At 37.9% G+C, this 25,680-nt stretch overlaps 2 protein-coding genes across 2 annotated transcripts in view; one reads left to right on the top strand and one right to left on the bottom strand.

Annotated features, from left to right (window-relative positions):
- GTF2E1 (general transcription factor IIE subunit 1) overlaps nt 1–10,951 on the bottom strand; it is a 39,423-nt gene extending 28,472 nt beyond the window's left edge. The window contains exons 1-2 of the mRNA XM_080821077.1: nt 10,868–10,951; nt 5,672–6,139 (exon numbers count right to left, since the gene is read on the bottom strand). Of these exons, the coding sequence (XP_080677203.1) occupies nt 5,672–6,119 (448 nt within the window). The 5' untranslated portion in view covers nt 6,120–6,139; nt 10,868–10,951. The remainder of the gene's footprint in view (nt 1–5,671; nt 6,140–10,867) is intronic.
- A 180-nt stretch (nt 10,952–11,131) lies between these two features.
- RABL3 (RAB, member of RAS oncogene family like 3) overlaps nt 11,132–25,680 on the top strand; it is a 31,307-nt gene continuing 16,758 nt past the window's right edge. The window contains exons 1-3 of the mRNA XM_080824365.1: nt 11,132–11,197; nt 15,550–15,641; nt 24,120–24,249. Coding sequence (XP_080680491.1) covers nt 11,152–11,197; nt 15,550–15,641; nt 24,120–24,249 — 268 coding nt within the window. The 5' untranslated portion in view covers nt 11,132–11,151. The remainder of the gene's footprint in view (nt 11,198–15,549; nt 15,642–24,119; nt 24,250–25,680) is intronic.

Raw genomic sequence — 25,680 nt, 5'->3', positions numbered from 1 at the left:
TAAGTAGAAAGAGATGAAGACATGAAAAAGGAGTGTGATATGTGAATGTAAATATTAACAAGTCTTTAAGAGTCTCACAAACACAGGACCCTAACAGTTTAAAAATATCAGGTTAAGGAAATTGAGGAATTTTCATGATATGGGGATCAAGAAACTGACCTTATAAACCAAAAAGCTTCACCTGCAGTCACAAAGCAAGAAAGGACTCCTATGATTTAACCCCAAATTTATATATGAATATCCCAAGTAGATAGGGAGTTCACATGAAATTTCCAAGTGACTCAGAACTAAGCAGTGGAAGAGTTACAACATTGTGGATCTTTTTAAGAGTTATTTATGGGGGCACCTGGGTGGCTCAGTCAATTAGGCATCTGCCTTCAGCTTGGGTCATGATCCCAGGGTTCTGGGATCAAGCCCCACATCGGGCTGCCTGCTCAGTGGGGAGCCTGCTTCTCCTTCTCCCCCCCCCACCCCCGCTCATGCTCACACTTGCTCTCTCTCTCAAATAAATAAATAATTAAATCTTTAAAAAAAGAAGAGTTATTTATGAGACACTTATTTTCTTTTGCAGTAAGTTATTAAAGACTTCTTTTATACTAATCCTAAAATCTGTCTCTAAGTCTTTTCCATGGAGCCAAACAAAACAAGCTGAATATTCTTTCTTAATATTCAATCGTAAACATCCTAGAAATCTATATAGCCCTAGCTTCATTACTTTGTAGGATCCTCCAAACCCTAGAGCAAAATACAGGTATGTGTAAGTGTACCTAACCAGACATCAGTTGATGAATTAAACTAGATAAAACAATCTCTAAATTCCTAAGATCTTATTAAATACATAGTTAAAAGACTCTTTTTTTTTTTAATTTAACTTATTTAAAGGTTTATTTAAAATGGGATTCTCGGGGACGCCTGGGTAACTTGGTTAAGCATCTGCCTTCAGTTCAGGTCATGATCCCAGGGTCCTGGGATCAAGTCCCACATTAGACTCCCCACTTTGTGGGGAGTCTGCTTCTTCCTCTCCTTCTGCCTAATGCTTCCCCTGCTTACGAGCTTGCTAATAAATAAATAAAATCTTAAAAAAAATAAAATAAAATAAAATGTGATTCTTGGGTCTCTAGGTAAACTCAGTAATAGGGGCTCCCAAACTATTTCAAAATCAAACACCTAATAATTTATCTCCCCCACAGCCCTGGATGAAACTACAGTATCATATATGCCTTTAAAGAAATATAAAACTATATTCTTTCATCCACTATTCCCACTGCTGAGAATTCTTAAGGAAAAACTTAAGCAGGAACAAAATGCTATATACACAGAAGTGTTCAAAGCATCATTATCTATACCAACAAAAAACAGATAAAATCCCAGTGCTCAAAAAGGGTAGAAAGGAAAACTAAGGGGGGGAAAAAAACCACCACACACCTATTAAAACATATTTTGAACACTAGATAAAAGCAGGAAAGTTTGGTACATTAAGGAACCAAGAGATCACAAACTATCTTTGGCTATGACTGTAATTACAGGTAATATGCAAAAGGACAAGGGTTCTGTGGGTAATTTTTTTTCTCTTCAAAATTTTCTCTGGCATTATGGCTGCATAATTTTTAAATGAAAAATATAAAGCTATTTCTATATCATCTAACCTTGACATCTAAAAAAGAATATGAACTTCCCCTTCCTTTTGGGGAAGCATGTTGCTGAATTTAACTTACAAGTGCCATTAACTAAATCACCCACAGTTAAGACCAAAGTAGAAGCAGAAATACTAAGTCTACCTACATGGTCACAAAGCATGCTAAATCTAAAACATGCATTTATGAACCACAAGATGCTATTTTGCTGATCTGAGACATTTCATGTCATGTGGTCTTTGTTTTATTTACATAAAACTCCCATTTGTCATTAAAACAGGTTTTGCTGACCACCAAATGTGTGGCGATTTTAGCCCCCGCAATTCCCTGTGACACCAGCTGGGTGTCCTAACGTCCAACTTAGTTATGACTACTTGTAGATAGCATCAGACTCCACAAGGGCTTGAGGGCTTGGTCCCACAAGACTGCCCCACCCCGCCCCTGCAACCAGTCACAAGCCCAGGTTATCATGCGTGCTTCTGACCAACAAGCTATAGATGGGAGGTTCCGAAGACCTTCTCCTTGGATTCAGCTGATTTGCTAGAGCAGCTCACAGAACTCAGGAATATACTTAATTAACGTTTACCAGTTTAATAAAGGATATGATAAAGGATACAGATGAATACCCAAATGGAAGAGATGTGTAGGGCCAACTATTTAGGAAGGGGTACAGAGCTTCCATGTCCTCTCCAAGTGTACAGCTTCCCCTGAACCTCCACATGTTCACCAACCTGGAAGCTCCCTGAATCCCATACTATTGGGATTTTTATGGAAGCTTTCTCAAATAGGCATGATCACTCAACTCCACTTTCAGCCCTTCTCCCTTCTCAAGAGAATAGGACGTGGGCTGAAAATTCTAAGCTTGGTCTTGGCGTAGTCTTTCGGGTGACCAGCCTTCATCTAGGAGCCATCCAGGAACCCACCCAGAGTGACCTCATTAAAACAGAAGACACTCTTCTCACAAGGGTTTCAGAAGCCAGGGTCAAAGACCAAATATTAGAATAAAAGAGGTTATGAGTGCTCTTATCACTTAGGAAACTATAAGAGTTTTAGGGGCTCTGTGCAAGGAACTGGGGGCGGAGACCAATATGTTTTTCTATTATCACACACTTACCAACCATCAAACATTTGGAGAGAGTTCAACCCAAGAACAGCAATGGCAAAATCTAAATGGAAAGTATGGAAAGAATCCACAATCTTTAGGGAAAAAAAAGAGATGGGGTAGGGAAAAGCTACAAACTAAAGTAGAAAAATCACTGGCTTCTGTCAATTAATGCTGTTAAAACAATTCTTGCTGAACTCAGAATTTCCTGAGCCCAGAATTTCTGGACACTCATCTAAGACTCAATACCCTTTGTCCAGTGGCAGAAAGCTGCCCATATGCTTGAGTTAAAAACTTTTTATCAGGTTAACAGTAAAGCCTAGAAAGCTTTAAATCTAATTCCTGAATGCCCACTAACTACTAAGATAAACCACAGTTCAACTTAGTAATTGTTGGAAATGGAAATGGAGATAGATGCCCATCAAATGCCCCCATCATTTTGTCAGAAATATCATCAATCTCCAGTAACAACCAGGAAGTAGAATAGCTTTGTACAAGACTGGGCTTAGAATGAAAACTATAATTCTGTCGATTTAAAGACAGCATAAAGATTATAGCAGAAAAAGTTCCCTCCTTCTCCTCTGATACACATACCAAATGTGTTTTTCCCATCTTCTTTAAAATAGCAGGGGAGGGCACAGTAAGGGAACAGAGAGAAAAAGACCAAGATTTCTAAAGGGAATGTATAACCGAGGGATGGCGTTCAAGGCATTAATAATGAAAACACAAAAACACCAGAACTGACACACAGACTGGGGCCTAATATCACTGAATCAGCACATTCTCTCCTTAAGGGCAAAGTCCAAGTAAAAAGCCAAATTATAATCAAAGGCAGGTATATCCCCAGAACAAAGTTTCCCAATGACTAAGAATATTCAATCATGATGCCATAGGCTTCACTGTATGCAGAGAAATTACAGTTAAGTTGACTATTAGTGTTGGCTGATCAGTGATTCAAAAACCTTGATTCAAATAATCTTGACTATATTTCAGCCTTAGACCACTTCCTACACAGGCCAACTGTTGATGACAACTAGTTTCATTCAGACAATAACCCTACGTAAAACACAAAGAGCTTTATGGATCCATCTCCTAAATACTGATATATTAGTGGAAATATCTCCCTTTAGAAAGTCGCATGAGGGGCACCTGGGTGGCTCAGTGGGTTAAAGCCACTGCCTTCGGCTCAGGTCATGATCCCAGCGTCCTGGGATCAAGCCCCACATCGGGCTCTCTGCTCAGCGGGGAGCCTGCTTCCTCCCTTCTCTCTCTGCCTGCCTCTCTGCCTACTTGTGATCTGTCTGTCAAATAAATAAAATCTTTAAAAAAAAAAAAAAAAAGAAAGTCTCATGAAATTAAGTAAGAATCAAATGAATAAATGTAGTAGAAGCACATTACTTTAGGTTACGCTCTCTGAGAGACTGAATTACAGTCTCTACTGTAGTCAAGAGTGACGAAGACAACCACTGTAATACCAACATCTGCAGAGAATCAGAAAACCAAAACCCAGAGCTCCTTTAAGAAATCTGTTACAGTGAATGGCAAAATGACGATACTTTTCTAGTCTATTCTCCAGATATATTCTACAACATTCCACTATACCAAACTCAAGCAATTCTTCTACTTAGGATGGTTAAAATTTTCTTACAACCAAGATCTCTTCCTAGTTAAGCCCTTTTAAGGTGAACAGTGAGGTTCTGACAAATTAAACATTTAATATAGATGTGAATTCTTTAAATTACCTTTCATCCAAAATGACTCTTCACAATAAATAAGAATCACAGGCTTTTCTAGCTCTTTAGGTCAGTAACTTTAATTGGTATTGGGATTATTTCCCATTAAAAAATAATTGTAAAATTCTTTAAAATATACAATACATAACATATACAAAGATTAGAAAGTTCTACATACATAAATCTTTAACTTTTTTTGCAATAAAACATTTCGTGTGTCAAAGTTTAAATTACATTTTTCAGATAGTTTTTTAAAAGGCAGATCTATGAATTACAAAGTTCACTCGAATTCTGCCATAACGAGGGGCCAATCTAACTTTATAATATTGGCTCTCTCCAAAGATTTCTGCCTCTAGAAAATATTACAAAATTGATACAACTGAGTCATTAGCAAAATTGTAGTCTCTTTTACAGTTTACAAATGACAAAACAACTAAACAGCCTAGCACTTTAAAGTTTCTGTTAATATTAGACATATTGCACTTTTAGAAAATGCATGTTTTACAATCCTGTGTTGATAAGAAAAAAAATCCTTAAAACTGAAGCATTGAATTAAACGAAGCAATTACAGATGATGTTGAAAATTATCTTCCACTAATGAATGGCTAAGAGACTAAATATCTACTTGTTAACTTGGAAAAGTCGTCCATCTTATTTCATGTGGCTAACTCCTATCTTTTAGCTTTCAGCGTTACTTAACTTCTTCCAGAGGCCTTCTCCAAAGGCAGATTAGATGCCCTAGTTACATATTACCAGTAACACTTTGTACTTCCACTAACAAAGTGTTTAAATACACTGCATTGTACCTTTCTGGCAGTGACTGGCACAAGCAGGCATTCAAATAACTGTTGAATAAAGAAGTTAAAAGTAAACATGTCAGAATGACTTCAAAGTGGTAGAGAAGTCAACCTTTCATATCAGGCTGTGGCTGCAAATAAAGGGTGGGAATGGGAGCAGAGGTAGGAGGGTCATGGGTGGGAGGGTACACTCCTTTGTGAATGAGAAAGGCTGTGAAAAAGCTTCTAACTGTCAAACATGACAGTAAGACTAAGAATGACCATAGGTGGACTTATACTAATCCATTCACTTTTATAATTATCTACATGATTGGTTTAAAAATTAGATGAATCAACTTAAGAAAAACAATACATATTTTATTTTTAAGTTACTTGAAAGACTCAAAAATTGGAAAAAAATCTCACCTGTCATGGGATCAAAGAGCTGATTAGCTTCTAAGTCTGTAAAAGTACTACTACAGACAGGACATTTGAAGGAAGCCCGGTTGGTGGAATCTCTCTCATCAGTTTCAATCCTCCGTCTCATGTGGTCCAATTTATATTTTACCACATTAACAAGAGTGCGATAATTAATAAAGTAGTAGTTATGGCGAGTGGTTTTCCCATCTGCAGCAGTCTCTACCCTCATTCTGCATTTGATGAACTTGTCTCCCTTTAAATTATTCAAAACTGATCGAAGTTGCTTCCGATCAAACTTGAGCAGCTCCAGCATATCCTCCTCTTTGACACAGGGGTTCCGGATCAAGATGTCCAAGGCCAAAGCATGCTCAATGCCATAAAACCCCCGGATCACATACTTAGCTAACCTCTTCAATGCTGCGGGAACCTCGGTGAGGACATCAGGATCTGCCATCTTTAGCAGCAAACTTCAACCTTAAATAAACCAAATTCAGAAAAAAAGAGATTAGTTAGGCATAAGGACATAGTAATCATTTTAAATCTAGAATAATCAACCCATTAGGTAGCTGGCAGCTACCACCCTTGAAATGCCAAAAAGGTACTCAAAACATTGTTTTAAAAGACTCACAATGCCTAAGTGTTTAAACAGAGAGTAAGACTTTTCTCTGGAGTACAAGGATTACACTTAAAAAGCTTGACGTATTTCTTAAATGTTAATTTTTATATCTACAGTGCTTGATTCTAAAAAGTAACTTACTACTTATAGCAATGGTATATTGTATCAAGCCCACTTTATTTCAGAAAGAGGAAAAAAAAAGATAAATGAGGTCTCACTACCGTTAATGCTATAGATCTTCGGGAATGTGGTGAACCCCTGACAAACTTAGCAGATAGCATATCCTTTAAGCATCTTTATTTCTTGAGTAAAATTTTTCTATCAAAATCTATTCAGGGTCTTTTACATAGTCATGCTCTCACAATAAAATCACAAAAAGCCAATAAACACATAAATAACCCCTGGATGAGTGTTTAGCAAAATTACTGTTATAAATCTGAAAGAAATTAACACTTAGATCCAGATAGCTTTACCAACCTTGCAAAGTTAAACCTGATGACCAATTAAGTAAACAGTCCTTCAATTTAAAAAAAAAAAAAAAAAAAAAGCCCAAGATACCCTTAAGTACTGGATACCTTCGTGCAAGACAAAGCAGAGGCTAACTGTATCCAATTCTCATGTCATGACCCAGAAGACTGTCTTCTACAAGTCCAAACTGGCATGGGCTAGACTCACGTGGCTGTTTAAAAAAAGCCTGTGCTTTGGAATTCAATTAGCCTGCATCTTAGCAGCTGTGTGATCCTGAGCAAATCCCTTAAACAACTTTACATTTTACTCTGAGAAATAAGGATAATATCAATTACCTAAATGAGGCTACTGTGGCGAATAAATGAGAATATTAACAAATATGCTTATTAGAAGTACTTGTTGATAAAGATAGCTTCCATGTTGATTTAGTATGTCCCACACTAGAAACGACTAGGCTACCTACACATACTACATCTAGTGAAATTTCCCTACACTATAGGGAAATTCTTAACAGAGACATCCCACTGAACTGTTTCAGTGGAGAATTATATTGTTATTACCACTAGGTTCTATCAAAACTTTTATTTATAATCAGTGGTTATCAATGAAATCAGATTTAATAGCTTTTTTAGAATATTTTTAGATCCACAGTACTGTATTATCAAGATATTCCTAAACAACCCATCTATTTTGGGGGAGAAATACAATGTCCTATGTGTAATAAAGGAAAAGGAAAGTCAATTATAATATTTCAGATTGTAAATAATCAAGCGTGGCTATATACAGGAAATAGAGCAACACCTAGATCCAAACCTGAGGTCCTAGAACCTTCCTGTCATCCCAACACTTAAGTACCTGGGTTCAGCACCGGAATAGCATCATAGCAACTGGGTACATTTTGTTCTTCTTTCCAATTTGACCTATACATTGTACTTAATCCCAGTTTTTTGTTTGCTTGTTTTACATGTCAACAGTTGGCAGAACACAACACATAACCTCTGAAATATCCAAAAGACCAAATATGGCAGACAAATGTCAAAACAAATTACTTTTTCAGTATTATTTCCTACAGTTATATTGGCCTCCCTGGCCTCCCACCCCATACATTCCATTTTCTAGACCAGTGATTTTCAACCCCGGCTGTAAAGCAGAATCATCTGGGGAGCATTTAAAAATACCTATCCTGGGCCCCATTCCCAGAGATTCTGTTTCAGCTGGTCTGGGAGAGCCAGACTAGGCATCGTTATTATTTTTCTTAAGATTTTATTTATTTATTTGACAGACAGAGATCACAAGTAGGCAGAGAGGCAGGCAGAGAGAGAGGAAGGGAAGCAGGCTCCCCGCCAAGCAGAGCGCCCAATGCGGGGCTCGATCCCAGGACCCTGGGATCATGACCTGAGCCGAAGGCAGAGGCTTTAACCCACCGAGCCACCCAGGTGCCCCGGCATCATGTTATTTTAAAAGCTCTTTAGGTGACTCCAATACACAGAAAAGTCTCTGTTTCAGACAAATTTGGTGGGTCGCTATTACGTGTCCTGCCAATGCACATTATCATTTCGCCTGTTTCCTTTGCCTGAAACACCTGAGGGAGCCCTAAAGATTTGAGCAAGGGAGTGTTATGAGGCACTCTGCAGGACAATAGTTCTGGGTTTTGAATCCCAGTTCCACCATTTCCTAGACTGTGACCCTAGAAAATTCTCAGTTTCCTCATATACAAAAGTGACTGACAGCACCTTCCTCATAGATTTGAAGTATGGATTAAATGAGATAATTCAGGTAAAGTGTTCTGCTTTCAGGGCTGGAATCATAAGAGTACCATTAAATACTGGCATCGATAATAACACCCTCTATTAGGAAAGTGATTCTTAGAACAGTAAGAGGAATGAACTGAAATACTGAAGGTGGAGGCACTGAAAGAAGTATTAGGAGCCAAAGTAACCAAACCTAAACTAAGGAAGATAGGGCAGGATGAATGAAATTTATTATAGAAACAAAATTAAAAGAATCTGATAATATGTTGGAAATGGAGTAACAGAGTAGGAAAATTTTAAGAAGTAAATTGGGTTTTTTCTTTTTTTACTGTATTTTTTATTGGTAAAATACAAATAACGTATAATTTATCAATTAACCATTTTTAAGTACACAGTTCAGTAGTATTAAATACAATCATAATGCTGTACAATCACCACCACCCATCTCCACAACTCTTTTCATCCTGTAAAAGTGAAACACTACACCCATTAAACAATGACATATTTAATATTATTAAATAATAACATATAGCTATTTGCTTTGAGCCAGTGTAGCTAGGAAGAGAATACTGCTACTGTGAAAAATGGGCTAACACCCGAAAAAGGAAGAGGTTTGTAAGAAATGAGGCATTCACTTTTAGATGCTTGTGTCTCTGAGGAAATAGAAGAGAATAGTCCATAAGGATGTCCAGCAGGTAGCTGAACAAAAGAAAGTGAAGCTCAAAGAAGGCAGCTGTTCAGCTTATCTCTAAATTCTAAAATCAACCTTCCTGACCATTTTGTTCTCTCCTCTACAGACCTCTACTTCCCCACTTACAATGAATCTCCTACTCTGTCTTTGGATTTGTTATGTTACTTAAGTAAGAGGTCTCAAACTGGCAGCTTCTGTCACATTGTTTGACCCAAAGAACATTTTGAAAATTTTCTGAATTAGTTGTCAACATTGAAAAATTGTTAAATTTCACATAAATTTCCATTTTAAGCTTGAAAACTGGAAATATCTAAGGAAAAAAGTGAGACCGCGTTCCCACAGGAAACAATAACCTGAAGCTGAAGAGAGCAGTTGACAGCTTTAAACACGGAAGGAGACTGGATGGTCTCTGCAGACTTTTGGAAGTATGACCTTATAGCACCAACTTCTGCTGCTTCTTTTTAGACTCAGAGTCCATCAGTCAACTCCTAGCCTCACTCACCTCCCTACCCATCCAAATCCCCAAAGGCAAGTTGGTTTTGTTTTTGAACCACGTTTTCTCATCATACAAAAATTTAGCCAGGCACAGGCACAGAGTTGGAGAAACAAAGTTGAAATGAATGCTTTCTCTGCACTGTTTATCCTTGTCAGCCTCATCTCCAGGCACACTGTTATTCTCTCAATTCCATGAGCCACGCATGGTTTCTCCATCACCAGGCCTGGAAGAAACAGCACATGCTGTTCTTTATGCCCACAAAGCTAAGCTCAAACTCCCTTCTAATCATCCTTCACATATAAAATGACATTTCTCAGAGAGACCTTCCCAGATTCCCCTTAGTAAGCTTAAAATGTTCCCCTTTCACACAGAGCTCTTCCCCTTTCTTCCTTGAAGTGAGTAGATTTGTACTTTCTTCATGTCTCTCTCTTGTTCACCACTTTGCAACATCCAGCCAAGCTAATTAAGCACTTTCATAAAACTTTCCCTAAGTCTCCTAAACACGTGTTCATTCACTATGCCCACCCCGCCAGCTTCCGCCCTACCCCCATACCCAGTTCACTTCCTCCACTGCTGCTTCCAGAGTAGAAAAAGACAGGCTACTGAAAACCCTCACCTTAAACTTCAAATGGCTTTAAACAGGAGGTGACAGGCTCAAATTCGCTATTTTAAAAGATTATGCTGACTATAGGATGTGAAATAAAGAAAAAAGGAGTAGATGCGGGAATCCAGTTAGATTATTTCAGTATACCACTATTCCAGTTCTAGAAGAACTTGGATCCTATACGACTAACTGTGATTTTTTTCAGTTACCATGTTTCATGGTATTCTCCACACCTTCACACATAAAGCGGCATATCACCGCAAAACCTGTGGACCAGATGCCCTCCAAGAACTCGGTTCAGTAATGTTCTCTCCTCCCCACTGACAGACCCCGAGCCCCTAAATTCCCTCGGAATGTGCCAGGTGAGTCCTGGGGCCACACTCGGCACATCCAAGCCCGTCCTACCCGAGGTCGCACACTGGCCGCTCCGGGGTCAATGGTTCTTTGGAGGACCAAATCAAGAGAGTAGCTAAGGGGAGGCGGGTAGCTAAGGAGAAAGAGGGGGAAAGAGAGGAAAATCCTGAAATGCGACGCAGACTAGGGAATCGAGAACAAGGAACAGGTAACAAGGTTTACCAAAACGAATCCTCGAACACTCCCACTACAGCTTCCCTCAGCGCCTCAACTACCGGCTTAAACGAGCCACGCCACTTGTGCGACAAAGAAAACGCCTGAATCCTGCGACCGGTTTGGAACCCACCCACCACTTTTTTAACCACGTTGGCCAATCAGCACAGTGAGGCCTTCAATCAAGACAGTCGCGCCCTGACTAGCCAATGAAATTGAAGGTTTTCCCTTCCATACCCAGCTCTGGTTGGCCTACCATCCCGGAACGGGCGTTAACTCCAGGCTGTAGCAAGATGGCGTCCCTGGATCGGGTGAAAGTACTGGTATTGGGAGACTCAGGTGAGCGATTTAATCCACCTTTAGGGCTCCCGATACTTTTTGAGTTATCCGATAACCCTCTTCCTTCACTACTTTTCCGCTCCCGCAACAATCTGGCTCCGGCCGCGGCTGAAAGCCCTCTCAAGGTCTAAAAACTACACTTCCCAGAGGACTTCTGTGTATTTGAGGAAGGTGGCGTTGCGCGGGGGGGGGGCGCGGAGCCCGGTCTTTTCTCCGCCTTCGTAGCTTTCCCAGTCGGTCTCCCTGGCGACCACAGCCTAGCTTGTATTGTCAGTTCCTTTGTTTTAAAAAATATGCGGACACTGAGTACTGTATCAGGCGCTGTGAAGTTGGGGCCCTGCCTTCAAGAGATTTTGATCACTAAGGAATTCAAACATGCACTAAGAAGAATGATACTGTTCCAAATGCTTTACATATATCAATTCTTTTAACCTGATAGCAGCCCTATTAACCCCATTTTACAGATGAAAAAAGTGAAGAGGAGAGAGGTAAATGACAGAACCTGCCCACGCACTTAAAACACTAAGCCATATTATGAAATGAAATATTGGGTGGTAGTCCTATTTTACTCTCAACTGGGTTTCTTGATTTCTTTGTTCTCTGTAATCCTAATTGGAAACCTATTATGTGCTAGGTTGTAAAAAAAAAAAAAGCAATTAAGATAAAGCCGTATTATGAAACAGCTGGGATTTAATGCTGAGCTCAGTTTAATCCTAGTGTTAAAATTCTTCTTTTGACACCTTGGACTTTTGAGAACTAAAATTGAAGTCTGCATTTCCTCCTCCTGCCTGTCAACCCTCCTCTTTTTTTTTTTTTTTTTAACCATAACTTTCACTTCTGTGCTCTTTAAGAACTTGGAATAAATGCTAACCTTGCATTTCGTAGATGTGATTTTCTGGAGTTGACCTGTGAATGTGTTCTGTGAGCAGAGACATTGTACCAGATGCTTGGAGGTGGAGAGAATATACCCCAAACAGCTTGAAAACTAGCCTTACAGACTGTATACAATTGTGGAGAGGAGGAGGTTAAGAAAATTTCCACATTGCCTGAAGATTATTTGCATTGTAAAATATTTTATAGATAGCATTATTTAATATTCCGTTAAGAAAGCTGCATTATGAAATTCTATGAATATAATCCAATCTGTCAACTCCAGTTCTTTAGCTTGAAGTGGTGTTGAAATTTTTTTAATGAAGTCACTCAGTTTTATATAAATGAATAAAGTAATGATGATCTAAAGGGACTTGGCAAGAGTATCACCAAGTAAAATTCGAGACTGGAATCCAGAGCTAACATGGTTCATGATACCTGAAGTGGTGTTCCTTCTCACTTCTAATTCGCTTTTCTATTGCGTCTAACAAGCCCTTGATGTTACATATTGTTGGAACTAGTCGACTTTTTCTTTTTCACAAAAATACTTAAGTACCTGCTACACAGCAGGCACTATAGTAAGTGCTGAGGCTGTGGAATCAATGCATTACATAACAGGGTTGAATTGACTGCTGCATTAAATGTGGAAAAGTGATCAGGCAATTAGTAAGCTTTTCTTTTTCCTTATAGTTTAGTTGTAAAATAGAAGACATAGTCATGCCCATTTGATTGAGCTTGTCACACATTCATGGATGTTAGGTATGTGTGCTGTCGGTTATTACCTTTTTATCAGTTCCTTTTTAACATTAATTTACTGACAGGTAAGGATATACTTTTTACACTTCATCTGCCTTTGTATTTAAACTTCGAAGTTGACTTTTGAATAAAGGCTTATTTCCCCTGTGAAATTTTGAGGAGTTCATAAATATATAAAAAATTGACTTGAGGGGCGCCTGGGTGGCTCAGTGGTTAAGCTTCTGCCTTCAGCTCAGGTCATGGTCTCAGGGTCCTAGGATTGAGCCCCACATCCGGCTCTCTGTTCAGCAGGGAGCCTGCTTCCCCCTCTCTGTCTGCCTCTCTGCCTACTTGTGATCTCTCTGTGTCAAATAAATAAATAAAATCTTAAAAAAAAAAAGAATGACTTGAAATTTAGAGATATATTTAGATATATTTAGAAATATTTGATAATTTAGTAAGGAATCCTGAAAGTCTCACTAATACACATATATTTTTTTCCTCTTTGTTCTTTCGGAGATAAGGGATGAGCTTAGCACATTACCAACAACTATATTTGAAGCTGGTATTTATTTAATTATTTTGGACCTTTTTCCCCATGCAAATCAAGTGCATTCTTTTGATCTAATTTGGTTGTATGGTGAAGACAGAATTAGTACCTCCCAAAATTTTTAAAGAAATGAATAGTTAGCCAATTTTCCTGGCACTTCCGTTGTTCTTACTCTTGACAGTCTATCCAGTGTCAGTCAATTCTTACCATTCACAGCAGTTAATTCGTGGAAAACCGTACAGTATTACTGCATAGATCCATTTACTGACACGGTTATGCTTAACTGGAAGTTCAAGCCTTGCATCAGACTGATAAGTAAGTTCTTAGATACATGCCTCCATCATAAACAGCCTATATGCAAACACGGAAATCAACAGTGTGTCCTAAGGTCACAGATATTAGATGCAGTGCAGTAGATACAAAGAGCCAAATTTGAATACTCAAAAATCTTAAATGTCGGTATTGAAAAATATAAAAAGAATTAAAGGGAAACCTGGGAAAATACTGTCAATTACATGAGACAGCTAATATAGAAAGAAGCTATGTAAATTGATAACACCAAAAGCCATTAGGTAAATGGGCAGAGAACATCAACAGATAATTCATAAGAGAAGAAATATAACTGATTAACAAAAATAGTTGTAATGTAGATCTTTACCAGAAGGTAAAGACATGCAGACTAAAGCAAGATGTCACTTTTTTCTTTTATCAAATTAACACAGTTGAAAAAGCAACTACATACATACTGTTGAGGTGCAACAGGACCTGCAGGCTTATGGCTGGTAACAGAGTAACCAGATGAAAGTTGTCAACATATATCAAGAAGTTGAAGTGTTCATTTCCTTTTACATACTAATTTTGCTTCTGGGAAGGTATACTAAGGAAATAATTTGAATTTGAAACGAAAATTGAAACAGTCCTCTCAGCGTAACAAAAAGTTTAAAACACGCTAAATATCTAATAATGAGAGGGAATGGTTATATAAATTGTTGTCTACTCTCTGAACTACTGTGGAGACATTAAAAATGTTTATGAAGATTCTGTAATAACATGGAAAATTTTAGCTACTAAATAAATACTAATTAAGGTCCTGTTCTGAATACTGGAGATAAAAACGATGAGTAAAACCCAGTCCCAACCCTGAAAGAACTTAAAGAGAGTGGATAAAACCTTAAACAAAGAAGTGTAATAATGTGTTTTCAGTGCTTTGTAGAAAAATGTACAGGGTACAGTGGAGACCCAGAGGATGGTGGATGGTATCCTTAGTTGTATCTCTGTGGAATTCAAAAGGACTTTATAACTAGAAAGTTGCTGAGTCTTGAAAGATTAATTCACCAGGCCAATGAGGAAGGGGAAATGAAGGGGGAGGATGGGGAGGATATTCCAGATAGATCCAGCTATTCAAGTAAAGGCGTAAATTGTATTGTTTTTAAGTACCATGTGCATATTCATAGTAACAATGTGCTTTTGGCGAAATCCTGCTTGTGGTATTAAATAAACTTACATGTTCCTCACAGGGCTCTTAAGGCAATTTTTTCTTTTTTAAAAAAATTCTTCCCAGATTGTCTCTAAATACAACTTTTTATAATAAACATAACTTGTATGTTCGTACACAGTAATGCACACAAAGAGATGGTCTAAATTTTTGATACAACTAGTATTGCATAAAGAATCACCAACTATGCTTGTTATCATGGCACCCCAAAATGCTGTTAATTGATTAAATGACTCTACATACAGATATATGGAAGAACTCATTCTCTTCCCTATTCACACAGATGTCCTAATGCTATATCTGCATTAGTAACTGCATTACCGTGAGCCTAAGGGATCTACAAGAAAATAGGGTGCTGCCTTAGAGGAGGGACTGGAGTGTTTCTCTTTTTCCAAATGGTTAAGTCTGAGCCAAGTTGTTGGTTGTCTTTTAAAAATCAGTATATAAGAAAACTAGATTGTCTGTAGAATTGTGAAATGGTGACTCCCTGTCACTGACTGTATTCAAGCACAATTTGAGAGAACCACTGTCCTTAATCATCTTTTATCATTAAAGTTATTAAATGGTTGGTACAGTGTAACCATCCTTTAAACAACCGTACTTTATATATCACTATTACTGACATATGTTCAGACTTACTTTTGTCATAATAAATATTTCAGCATATCTCTTGTATGACTAGAGTTCTTTTATCTTTTCCAGGTGTTGGGAAATCTTCACTAGTTCATCTTCTGTGTCAAAATCAAGTACTGGGAAATCCGTCATGGACTGTGGGCTGCTCAGTAGATGTCAGAGTATGTGTTTCTGATATTTTAGTTTTTCTGTAGTCGTATTAAAGATACATCCTTCAAACTACATGATCAAATTACAGTACTGTAGTCAAAATTAATAATAATAGCTGGGCTTTATTAACTACCTTCTCTGTTCTAGATACTATGCCAAATGCCTTATGTGTCTTTTCTAACTTAATCTTTTTAAACTCTGAGGTATAGCTGTAGAAACTAAGGCATAGAGAAATGAAGTACTTCAATCAAATTGACTCAGTGCAAAAAAAGCAAAATCAAGATTTCATCTCAAGTAGTCTTAATCCAGTCTACAGCCGGTATGGACCCGGGTATACACCCTGAATGGACCCGATCTTGTCTAAATAGTGTTAATCCAGAGAGTTCAGTTTTCACTGCTGTGCTCTATATCTAGAGTTCACTTAACACACTCCCTAAATAATTCTATTTAATTCTTTGGCACCAAGACAGACAACTTTTGGCTAGAAATATATGTGAAGGCAAAAGCTTCTGGAGCCTTAGGTCTAGGTCTTCTGTTCCACTTCACATTTAGGAAACTCGGGTGCAGTGTCCACCAAATTAACCATCTTTGCAGATACTGTTGGTCTTTGCTAATCCCAGCTAGTCCTTTTCGAATGTCTCTTCTGCTAGCATACATCTCTCCATTGAATTAAGAAATAAATAGGGAAGGAATGGTAATTAGCTCGATTGACAATTAGTTTCTTTTAGTACTTTGAAGCTCTTCCACAGATTGTGACTTACATTGCTGCTGACTGGAAATCTTTTGTCAGCCTAGTTACTCCTTTTGAAGGTAATTTCTTCTATTTGCTTTTAAAATATTTTTTTGGATGTTCTGTGGTTTTACTAATATATGTCTAGATATGGGTTTGTTTTTAGTCATCCAGTCAGAAGGTTGTGCCTCTCAACAACTGTCTTCATTTTTCAGAATTTTTAGCCATTATCTATTGTCTTCCCTCATTCCCTTTATCCCCTCCTTTTAGATTTTTGTCCTGTATATCTTAATTGTACTTCATGTTTTCTGTTCTTTATTTATCCTTTGTGTATTCTGGATCATGTGCTCATATCTGCCTTCCAGTTACTTAAGAATCTCTTCAACTATGTCTAATCTGCTTTTTAATATATGCACTAAGCTTTTCATCTTTGTAACTTTAATTTTTTATTTCTAGATACTCCTTTTGGTTCTTTTTCAAATGTCAAGATTTTTCACAATATCCTGATCTTTAATTATGGCTTTACTTTTTATTTTAATCACTTTCAACATACTATTTTATGGTTTCTTTTGGATTTTTTTTTTCTGAGTGAGTCTAGATATTCTAACGTGCTGTGTATGCCAACCATGTTTCTTGAAAAATGTGTCTCTTTGTATGGTTTATAATTCTTTGAAGATGATCACTTCAGCAGAATTTTTTTTCCCGCTTCTCTATAGAAGTTCTGTGTGCTGTGTCGTGGAAGTATGGTACTTTTTCATTTCTGTTGGTTCTGGAGCCCTAGGGATTTCAGTGGTACTTGAAATTTCAAAGCCAGGAGTTTCCATTCCATCTAGATAATGTATATTCTCCAAATACTTGATTAGAGTACAGGCCTGTGGTTTCCATTTTTTTGTGGACCCTTTATTCTGTACCTTTATTCTGTACCAATTCTGTCAGGGTCCCTGACAGAAAGTTTTTCCTGCTTTCCTGAGCCAGTGAATGGTTTTTCCTATTCTCTTTCACTGCCTGGACCAGATTTCTTGACGGGAACTATCATCTGGTCTTTCTCACTCACCTATGTATATTCTTGCCTTAAAAGCCAGAAAACAGATCTCTATTCCTGGATGGTCACTAAAACTCCAGGAACTGGCCCCTGAAGCTATCTCTGAATCTAGGTCAGTTCCTACTTCTCACTCTGTTTTTAAGTTCTTTTCTAGCATCTGAGTATTTTCCTTTCTTTTTCTTGAGCTTGTCCTCTTTATTTTTAAAAAACATTTTTATGGCATTTCTATGAATTTGAAGTCAGAATGCCTGTGAATGTCTGTGTCATTTCAGCCTGCCATCTCCCCAAATTTTTAGCTGTAGAAGAAAACAAATACTAGATAATAAATTCAGTTGGCTACTTGTCAATAGCAAGTTCTGGACAAAATTTCCTTATGGACTTTCCTAAATCCCTTTCTGTGAAAGAGCACAACATTGAAAGGAAGAGAGACATGAAAAGACATTTCTCCAAAGAATATATACAAATGGCCAACAGACACTTGAAAAATCCTCAACATCACTCAGCCTCAGAGAAATCAAAATCAGCACCACTATGAGATACCACCTCACACCAGTCAGAATGGCTAAAATTAACAACTCAGGAAACAACAGATGTTGGTGAGGCCTTGCATAAAGGAGAACCTTCATACAGTGTTGGTGGAAATGCAAACTGGTGCAACCATTCTGGAAATCAGTATGGAGGCTCCTCAAAGAGTTAAAAATAGGGGCACCTGGGTGACTCAGTGGGTTAAGCCTCTGCCTTCAGCTCAGGTCATGGTCTCAGGGTCCTGGGATCGAGTTCCGCATCGGGCTCTCTGCTCAGCGGGGTGTCTGCTTCCCCCGCTCTCTGCCTTTCTCTCTGCCTACTTGTGATCTATCGCTCGCGCGCGCGCTCTCTCTCTCTCTGTTAAATAAATAAATAAAATATTAAAAAAAAAAATAGAGCAACCCTACAACCCAGCAATTGCACTACTAGGTATTTATCCAAAGGATACAAACATAGTGATTTGAAGGGGTGCAGGCACTCCAATGTTTATAGAAATGATGTCCACAATACCCAAAATATGGAAAGAGCCCAGATGTCCATCAACACATGAACAAATAAAGAAGATGTGTTTTATATATATACGTGTGTATATGTGTGTGTATTTATGTGCATATGTATATATGTGTGTGTGTATATGTGTGTGTGTGTCTATATATGTGTGTATACACGCACACACATACACACAATGGAATATACTCAGTCATCCAAAAGAATGAAATCTTGCCATTTGCAATGACATAAATGAAACTAGAGAGTATCTGTCATGTTAAGTGAAAAAAGTTGAAAAAGACATGATTTCACTCATACATGGAATTTGCGGAACAAAATATTTAAACATAGAGGAAAGGAAGGAAAAATAAAATAAGATGAAGAGAGAGGGAGGCAATCCATAAGAGACTCTTAACTTTAGAAACAAACTGAGGGTTGCTGGAAGGGAGGTGAGTGAGAAGAAGGGGTAATTGGGTTATAGGCATTAGGGAGGGCACTTGATATTATGAACACTGGGTGTTATATGCAATTGATGAGTCATTAAATTCTACTCTGGTAACTGATAAAACAATATATGTTAAGTAAATTGAATGTAAATAAAGAATTTTTAAAAAAGAAACTCAGAGTTAAACTCCCACTTCCTGGGGCAGTTCCCATATTGCCTTTTGCTTCCTCAAGAGTGACCTTAGACTAATCAGTTTACTTCTCTGAACCTTAGTATATCTTCTGCAAAATAGGGGTAAATTATATCTGCTTTAGCTAGCCTACAGGTTTGTAGGTGATGTTATACTGTGACTGATTTTACCAGAATGAGTATGGCACTCACTGATTCCTGTAAAGCCAGCTGGCCTGAATTGCGTTATTGTCAAAGAATGGGGCATATGGAGGTGAAAGTTACCTTGCTTTTGTTAACTTTTCACTATATCTTGGGCTTGTTGGTCTCTGTCCTCCATCTTTGAGAAGAATGCATTTCTCGAATGACGACATGAATAAAAGGCATTTTTAAATGATAATCTTAAGGAATGTTTCCATAGACATGTAAATTGTTTTAACTATTGCTATAATAAAGTGAACAGTTCTTTTCTCTAGCAAGAATGATTAAATCTGATAAAACCATTACGTAAATAGCTTGGAAGAACACTTTCTTCTGTAGCAGCTTTAAATTGCAGTTACAGCTTTTGTGTTATTGAAACCTGAGAGAAGATATCTCCAGAATCCTTGTAGATCCATGAATACGCTCTCTTCAAAACTCTTAGGAACAATTGCCCCATTTAGCTCATTTCACATCTAAAAGCCAACTAAAAATAGAGCTGATAAAGGTGATAATGTAATTGTTTAATCTGAAGTACTGGGTGAACTAATGAGCTTAATGTATATACTCAGTAATTACTAACATTTTGGGTTTAGTATGTAGTGGAGAGGTGTTCATACTGAATTGAAGGGAAAAGAGAAAAGTTTTATTTTGCAGTATTCCTTATTCATTACTCTTCTAATTTTGTTGCCCCAAGTCTAATGGGACTAATATAAATGCATGGCTACCCTTAATTATAAAAATAAGACTTACAGAAACTAATCTTTTCACAAATTATAAATAAGGAAATTGACTTGTCATTTCTAGTTCACTTTAATGGGATTTTAACTTTCTAATTTACACATTGCATACAATCAATATTTATTGACTTTCTCTTTGGGCAGCATAATAATGTGCAAGCACTGAGGAGAAATTAAGAAAGAAAAGATCTCTATCCTCGCTAAGAATGTGAAGTAAGGTCTAGTAGGTGGGGTAAGGTTTATATATATGAATGATTTTAGAAATGATAATACGAATGATGGCTAATATTTCTTAGTGCTTACTTTGGCTAGGCACCCATTTTACATACTAGTTCATGTAATTCCCACAACAACCCTTCAAGGGAGGTACTAATATTGCCCCTATTTGATACATGAAGCAGTGGTGGTACGGACAGAGGTGTTAAATGTCTTATTCAAGGTCACGTCGCTAGTAAGTGATAGGGTTGGGATTCAAACTCAGTCAGTCTGGTTAAAGAGCCTATGCTCTTGGGCACTGCTCTGTACTGCCTCTTGTTCCAGAGTGGTATTAAGAAAAAAGTTTTCCACTGCTATTACATACAATAACCACTAGAGTAATGTAGCAATTTAAATTTAAATTAACTGAAATGAAAAATTTAGCTCCTCAGTTGAACTAACCACATTTGAACTGCCCAACAGTCACATGTTGCCAGTGGTTACTATACTGGACATTTCTATCATTACAGAAGGTCCTGAGATAGCACTGATAGAGAATATAAGTGTTACAGCAGCTCAAGAGAAAAAGTGATGTGCTTATAAAGAATGGAAAATTATAGGGACACCTAGGTGGCTCAGTGGGTTGGGCTTCTGCCTTTGGCTCAGGTCATGGTATCAGGATCCTGGGATCAAGCCCCACATCGGGCTCTCTGCTCGGCGGGGAGCCTGCTTCCCCCCTCTCACTCTGCCTGCTTGCTGTGATTTCTCTCTCTCTGTCAAATAAATATATAAAATCTTTTTAAAAAAAAGAATGGAAAATTATATTGGGTGTTAGTGACTGAATTCCTCAAGAACAGGGATATATATATTATAGGTAAAGAAGAAGGAAATGATAATAAATTTAGTTCTGGACATGATGAAGGGAAAGATCTATGAGCTATCCAACTGAAACTGTCCAGAAGGCATTCAGAGATGAGATAGGGAAGCTCAAGAGAGAATTATGAGTTGGAATCATCTGCGTGGTAATAATCCCAGACCTTGAGAGTTGATGCGTTTTTCCAGAAAGCAAATTTAGAAGGAGAAGAGTTGAAGGAAAACCTTGGGGTATATTTGGAGAGTTGTAGATGGGAAGAGGGGTCAGAGAAAGATTGGTCAAAGAGGTAAGAGGTGATGAAATACCAGAAGAGCAAAGGGAGATGAGAATTTTATGAAGGAAGGATTGAGTTTTTTTTTTTTTTTAAAGATTTTATTCATTTATTTGACAGACAGAGGTCACAAGTAGGCAGAGAGGCAGGCACAGAGAGAGAGGGGGGAGGAAGCAGGCTCCCTGCTGAGCAGAGAGCCCGATGTGGGGCTCGATCCCAGGACCCTGAGATCATGACCTGAGCCGAAGGCAGAGGCTTAACCCTCTGAGCCACCCAGGTGCCCCAGGAAGGATTGAGTTTTGATAATGAAATGCTATAGACATATAAGGAGTGAGAGAGAAAAAAGAACTGGTAGTAACGAAGTCATTGCTCACCTTTGAAATGTGATGGAATATAAGTAGCAGAAACCAAATGATGTGAATAAGCCGTGAGGAAATAGAGACAGGTTTAAATCAATTTTGCACAAAGTAGAGGTTAAATAAAGGAGTGAATGGGTACAGAATACAAGAGAAAAGTAACTTTTAAAAAAATAGGGGACATGAGTTTGGCTAAAAGCAGAGTAAACTTACTGGGAAGGAAGAGGCAATCAGCAGTAACTGTTGTATTATTCATTCATTCATTCGTTTGTTTAGTACGTATATTGCCTACCTGCTAGGTATCAGACACAGCAAGGAATTGGAGGTATAGCAGCAAATTAGACAAGTTCAATTCGTACTCCTCTAGTACACTCTCCTAGTTGCTTTTTTTTATTCTTGTTTCTTTTCTCCCAACTCTCTCCTAAGACCTCCTGCCTTCCTTCAGGCATACATACTAAAACCATACTATTAGAGAGCATCTACAGCATCCAGTGTTCTTTCTGGATGTGTATCATTTTCTTTACTAAATTTCTTTCTGCTTTTTATTTACTTATTTTGGGAAGGGGTACAGTATACTTTATTGATGTTACATGACCCTTCTTTAAGGGGTCTGGGATGGAAATTGTAAAGAGGTCAGGAGATTCTCCATGTGTTGGGGGATGAGGTAGGACAAGGACTCCTCATCACCTGAGGGCCTCTCTCTTCCTGTTGCTGTCACTGGGTCTGGTGGTCCAGAGAGCTCTTATTCCTTAGAGGCCATATGGACCATAACGTCCACCACCCCACTGCTATAGCCAAATTCATTGTCATACCAGGAAATGAGCTTGCTAACGTGGTCATAGAGGGCAATGCCAGCTCCAACTGTGATACATAGTATGAAAGGTGTTAAGGATCACTCTTAAGGTGTTGGCCCTTTAAGTAATTGGAAGGATGAAATTGCCTTTTACTAGGAGAAAAACAGGCTTAAGGGGAAGATCGGGAAATTATTTTCAGGTATGTTTACTTTGAGATGCCTATTAGACATCCAAATTGTAGTCTGGTGAATATGGTAGCCTGAAGTTCAAGGGACTAGTCCCGTCAGGATATAAATTTGGAATTCATCAACATAATGATCACATTTAAAATCATAAGATTAGATGACATTGTCAAGCGAGTCAGTAATAAAAGAGAAGAAAAGAGATCCAAGAACTCAACCTTGGATTACAATTTAGAGGTCAGAGAGGTAACAACAACCCAATGGAGACTGAAAAGGATTAGCCAGTGAAATGGGAAGAAAACCAGGAGAGTGTGATAACGTGGAAGCTAAGTGAAAAAAGTACTGCAAGGCATAGGAGTGGTTAGTTGTATCAGATGGGATAGTAAGATGAAAACTGCTCATTGATCACTGGATTTAGTAACGTGGAAGCCATTGGTGACCTCAATAAGGAATGTTTTAGTGGATGATTGGGGCACAAGTGTGATAACAATGAGTTCAAAAGAGAATGTAAGGGAAAGAATTTGAGATTGTTGAGAATAGACAGCTCTCTAGAGGACTTTTGCTGTAAAAAGGAATAGAGAAGTGCTATGATAGCTGGAAGAGGACATGAGGTCAAGAGAAGGTTATTTTAAGATGGGAAAAAATATGTTTGTATATTGGTGGAAGTCCTTCAACAGAATGGGAAACTTTGATGATAAAAAGGAGAATTGATAGAACTACACCTTTGATAAGAAAAAGGTGATGGGATCTCGTGCATAAGAAGAGGGTTTGGCCATGGGGACACAGTTTATCTGTAATGGCTGAAGGGAAAGCAGATTATATGGGCACAGATGCAGGGAGGTGGATAGATACATGAAGAGCAGGTTGTAGAAATTCTCTTCTGATTGTTTCTGTCTCAGAAAGCAAGGTTCTTAGTCATTCTTAAGGATGAGGAAGAGATATAGGAAATTTGAAAAAAAAAAAGAGAAGAAAATATGAAATCGTTATGTAGGAGAGGAAAAGAGGAAATGGACTATGAAACTGATTAAAGGGCAGTTCCAAAGGGAGACTTGAATTTAAAATGAATCTGGTTAGCTTAAATACATATTTTTCTGAGTTTCTCATCCAGCTAGCTGGTTTACAGACCTGGAATTGGGGAAAAGGTGGATATAGTCAAAGTTGGAATTTTGTCAGTTGAATACAGCATGACAGAAGGGCAAAGGAGTGACTAAAATGATGAATCATAGCATTTATACTTAGGAAGGAAGTGAGGATCTGGAAGTGGAAGGGGAACTGTAAATAGTGGTAGGATTAGTATAGAGAGTTGGAGTATTGGAAGGAGGAAGCTTGAAAGACAGGAGACGATCAGAGTCAGAGGTAGTGTGGGAATGATATGAAAGAGTCACACAGATATGGAATGTCCAGTGCTCTAAACTAGAATGAGGGTGCTACCAGTGTTCTTAGTGGCCAAAATAATTATTTTGATGGATTGATTTGTTAGGTTCATGACTACAAAGAAGGAACCCCAGAAGAGAAGACCTACTATATAGAATTATGGGATGTTGGTGGCTCTGTGGGCAGTGCCAGCAGTGTGAAAAGCACCAGAGCAGTGTTCTACAACTCTGTAAATGGTAAAGCATTTTTTATTTCTACCATATATTAATGGCCTAGGAGTATAGATAATCTCATATAGAATGCTGTGGGACACTAGCCACATCTTATTTTAAGAAGGCTCTAATATACACACAACTCTTAATTTAATGCATATCACATTTGAATTTGTGTTTCTAGATTCTAACCATGTTATTCAGAACATTAAATATTTTCTTTATCTAGGTGTTCGTATTGATATTATTGTCATAAACTAAATAAAATTTTGACATAAAACCTGGAACTTTCAAAACACTGTCTGCCGGGAGTGCCATTTCTCCAGTCAGTGGAGTACATCCAATAAAAGGAACCATTAGGAGTCCCATTGTCTAAGCCAGATGTCACAGAGATAGAGGGATTTCTTTCATCTGCTCCTTACAGAGAATCCTATGTAATTATAAAGAGCTGCCTAAGAGTGTTATTAGGGGTGCAGATAATCAGATACCTGGAGCAGACTTCCAGATGGAGGTGTGTAATAGAGGACGTAATTGGGATTCACAGAGTTCCAGGGACTAAAGCACTGATACCTGTAATTTGCCTATAGAGGATTTTTTTGTCTTCTGCCCCTTTTTGAGTTCATTTTTTAAATGCCTTTTTTTTTTAACTGTGTAATGTAATTTCAACTTGTCTCTGATTGATGTCCAAGATTTGGCACCTCACCCTTTTCCTTCTGGTAGATGCTTAGCTCTTAATTGCACCTCATTTACACTATGCTTAGATCACACTCACTGTCAGATAAACATTGCAGTTACTCAGTGCCTTCTTCATTCCTTGTATTCCTCTTTCAATATCCTATCTTCCCATATCATGAGGTGTTGTGGATACTACAAAATGAAGCAGAGAAGGTACTTGGCATTGGATACATACTATAAAATACAGTGTGAGTTATATTAGTTCAGACCTGTGCCCCATTTAGCTCGGAATTCTACCTGAATGTGTCACAATCAGCTTGAAGAAACAAAACATTCATAAGTGAAACAAAACACAGTTATAAGATGGTGACACTAATATATGACATTGTCATGCAAGAAAGTACATGATGAATGGCATATATTAATAGAATGTATATAAATGAGAAAAACAGTAAGACTGGTATAATGTTAGGTGACTTCTTAGAGAATAGGAAAGAAAGAAATGAAGCCTGGTTTAGATCTAGAATCAAGTGATAAACTTGGATTATATCAGTCAAATGACTTGTCAAATCCGTTATCAATCCAATCTGACAGAGAAGTTTGTACATATAACACTTTTGCTATTTAGATCTTTTTGAGAAAGAGTTCAGATAAAAATTATAAATAAATAATAAACTTAGCACTGAAGGTTCTTTACTCCATCTACCATCTTTAGTTTCCTAAGAAATGGAGCATAAGGATCACACCATTCAAATGTGCAGACTTTATTCTTAGCAGTAA

This window comes from Martes martes (assembly GCF_963455335.1).
Source record: "Martes martes genome assembly, chromosome: 1".
In the NCBI taxonomy this organism is placed as follows: Eukaryota; Metazoa; Chordata; class Mammalia; order Carnivora; family Mustelidae; genus Martes; species Martes martes.
The sequence above is the reverse complement of the archived record's forward strand: the minus strand, read 5'-3'. Positions and strand labels throughout refer to the sequence as shown.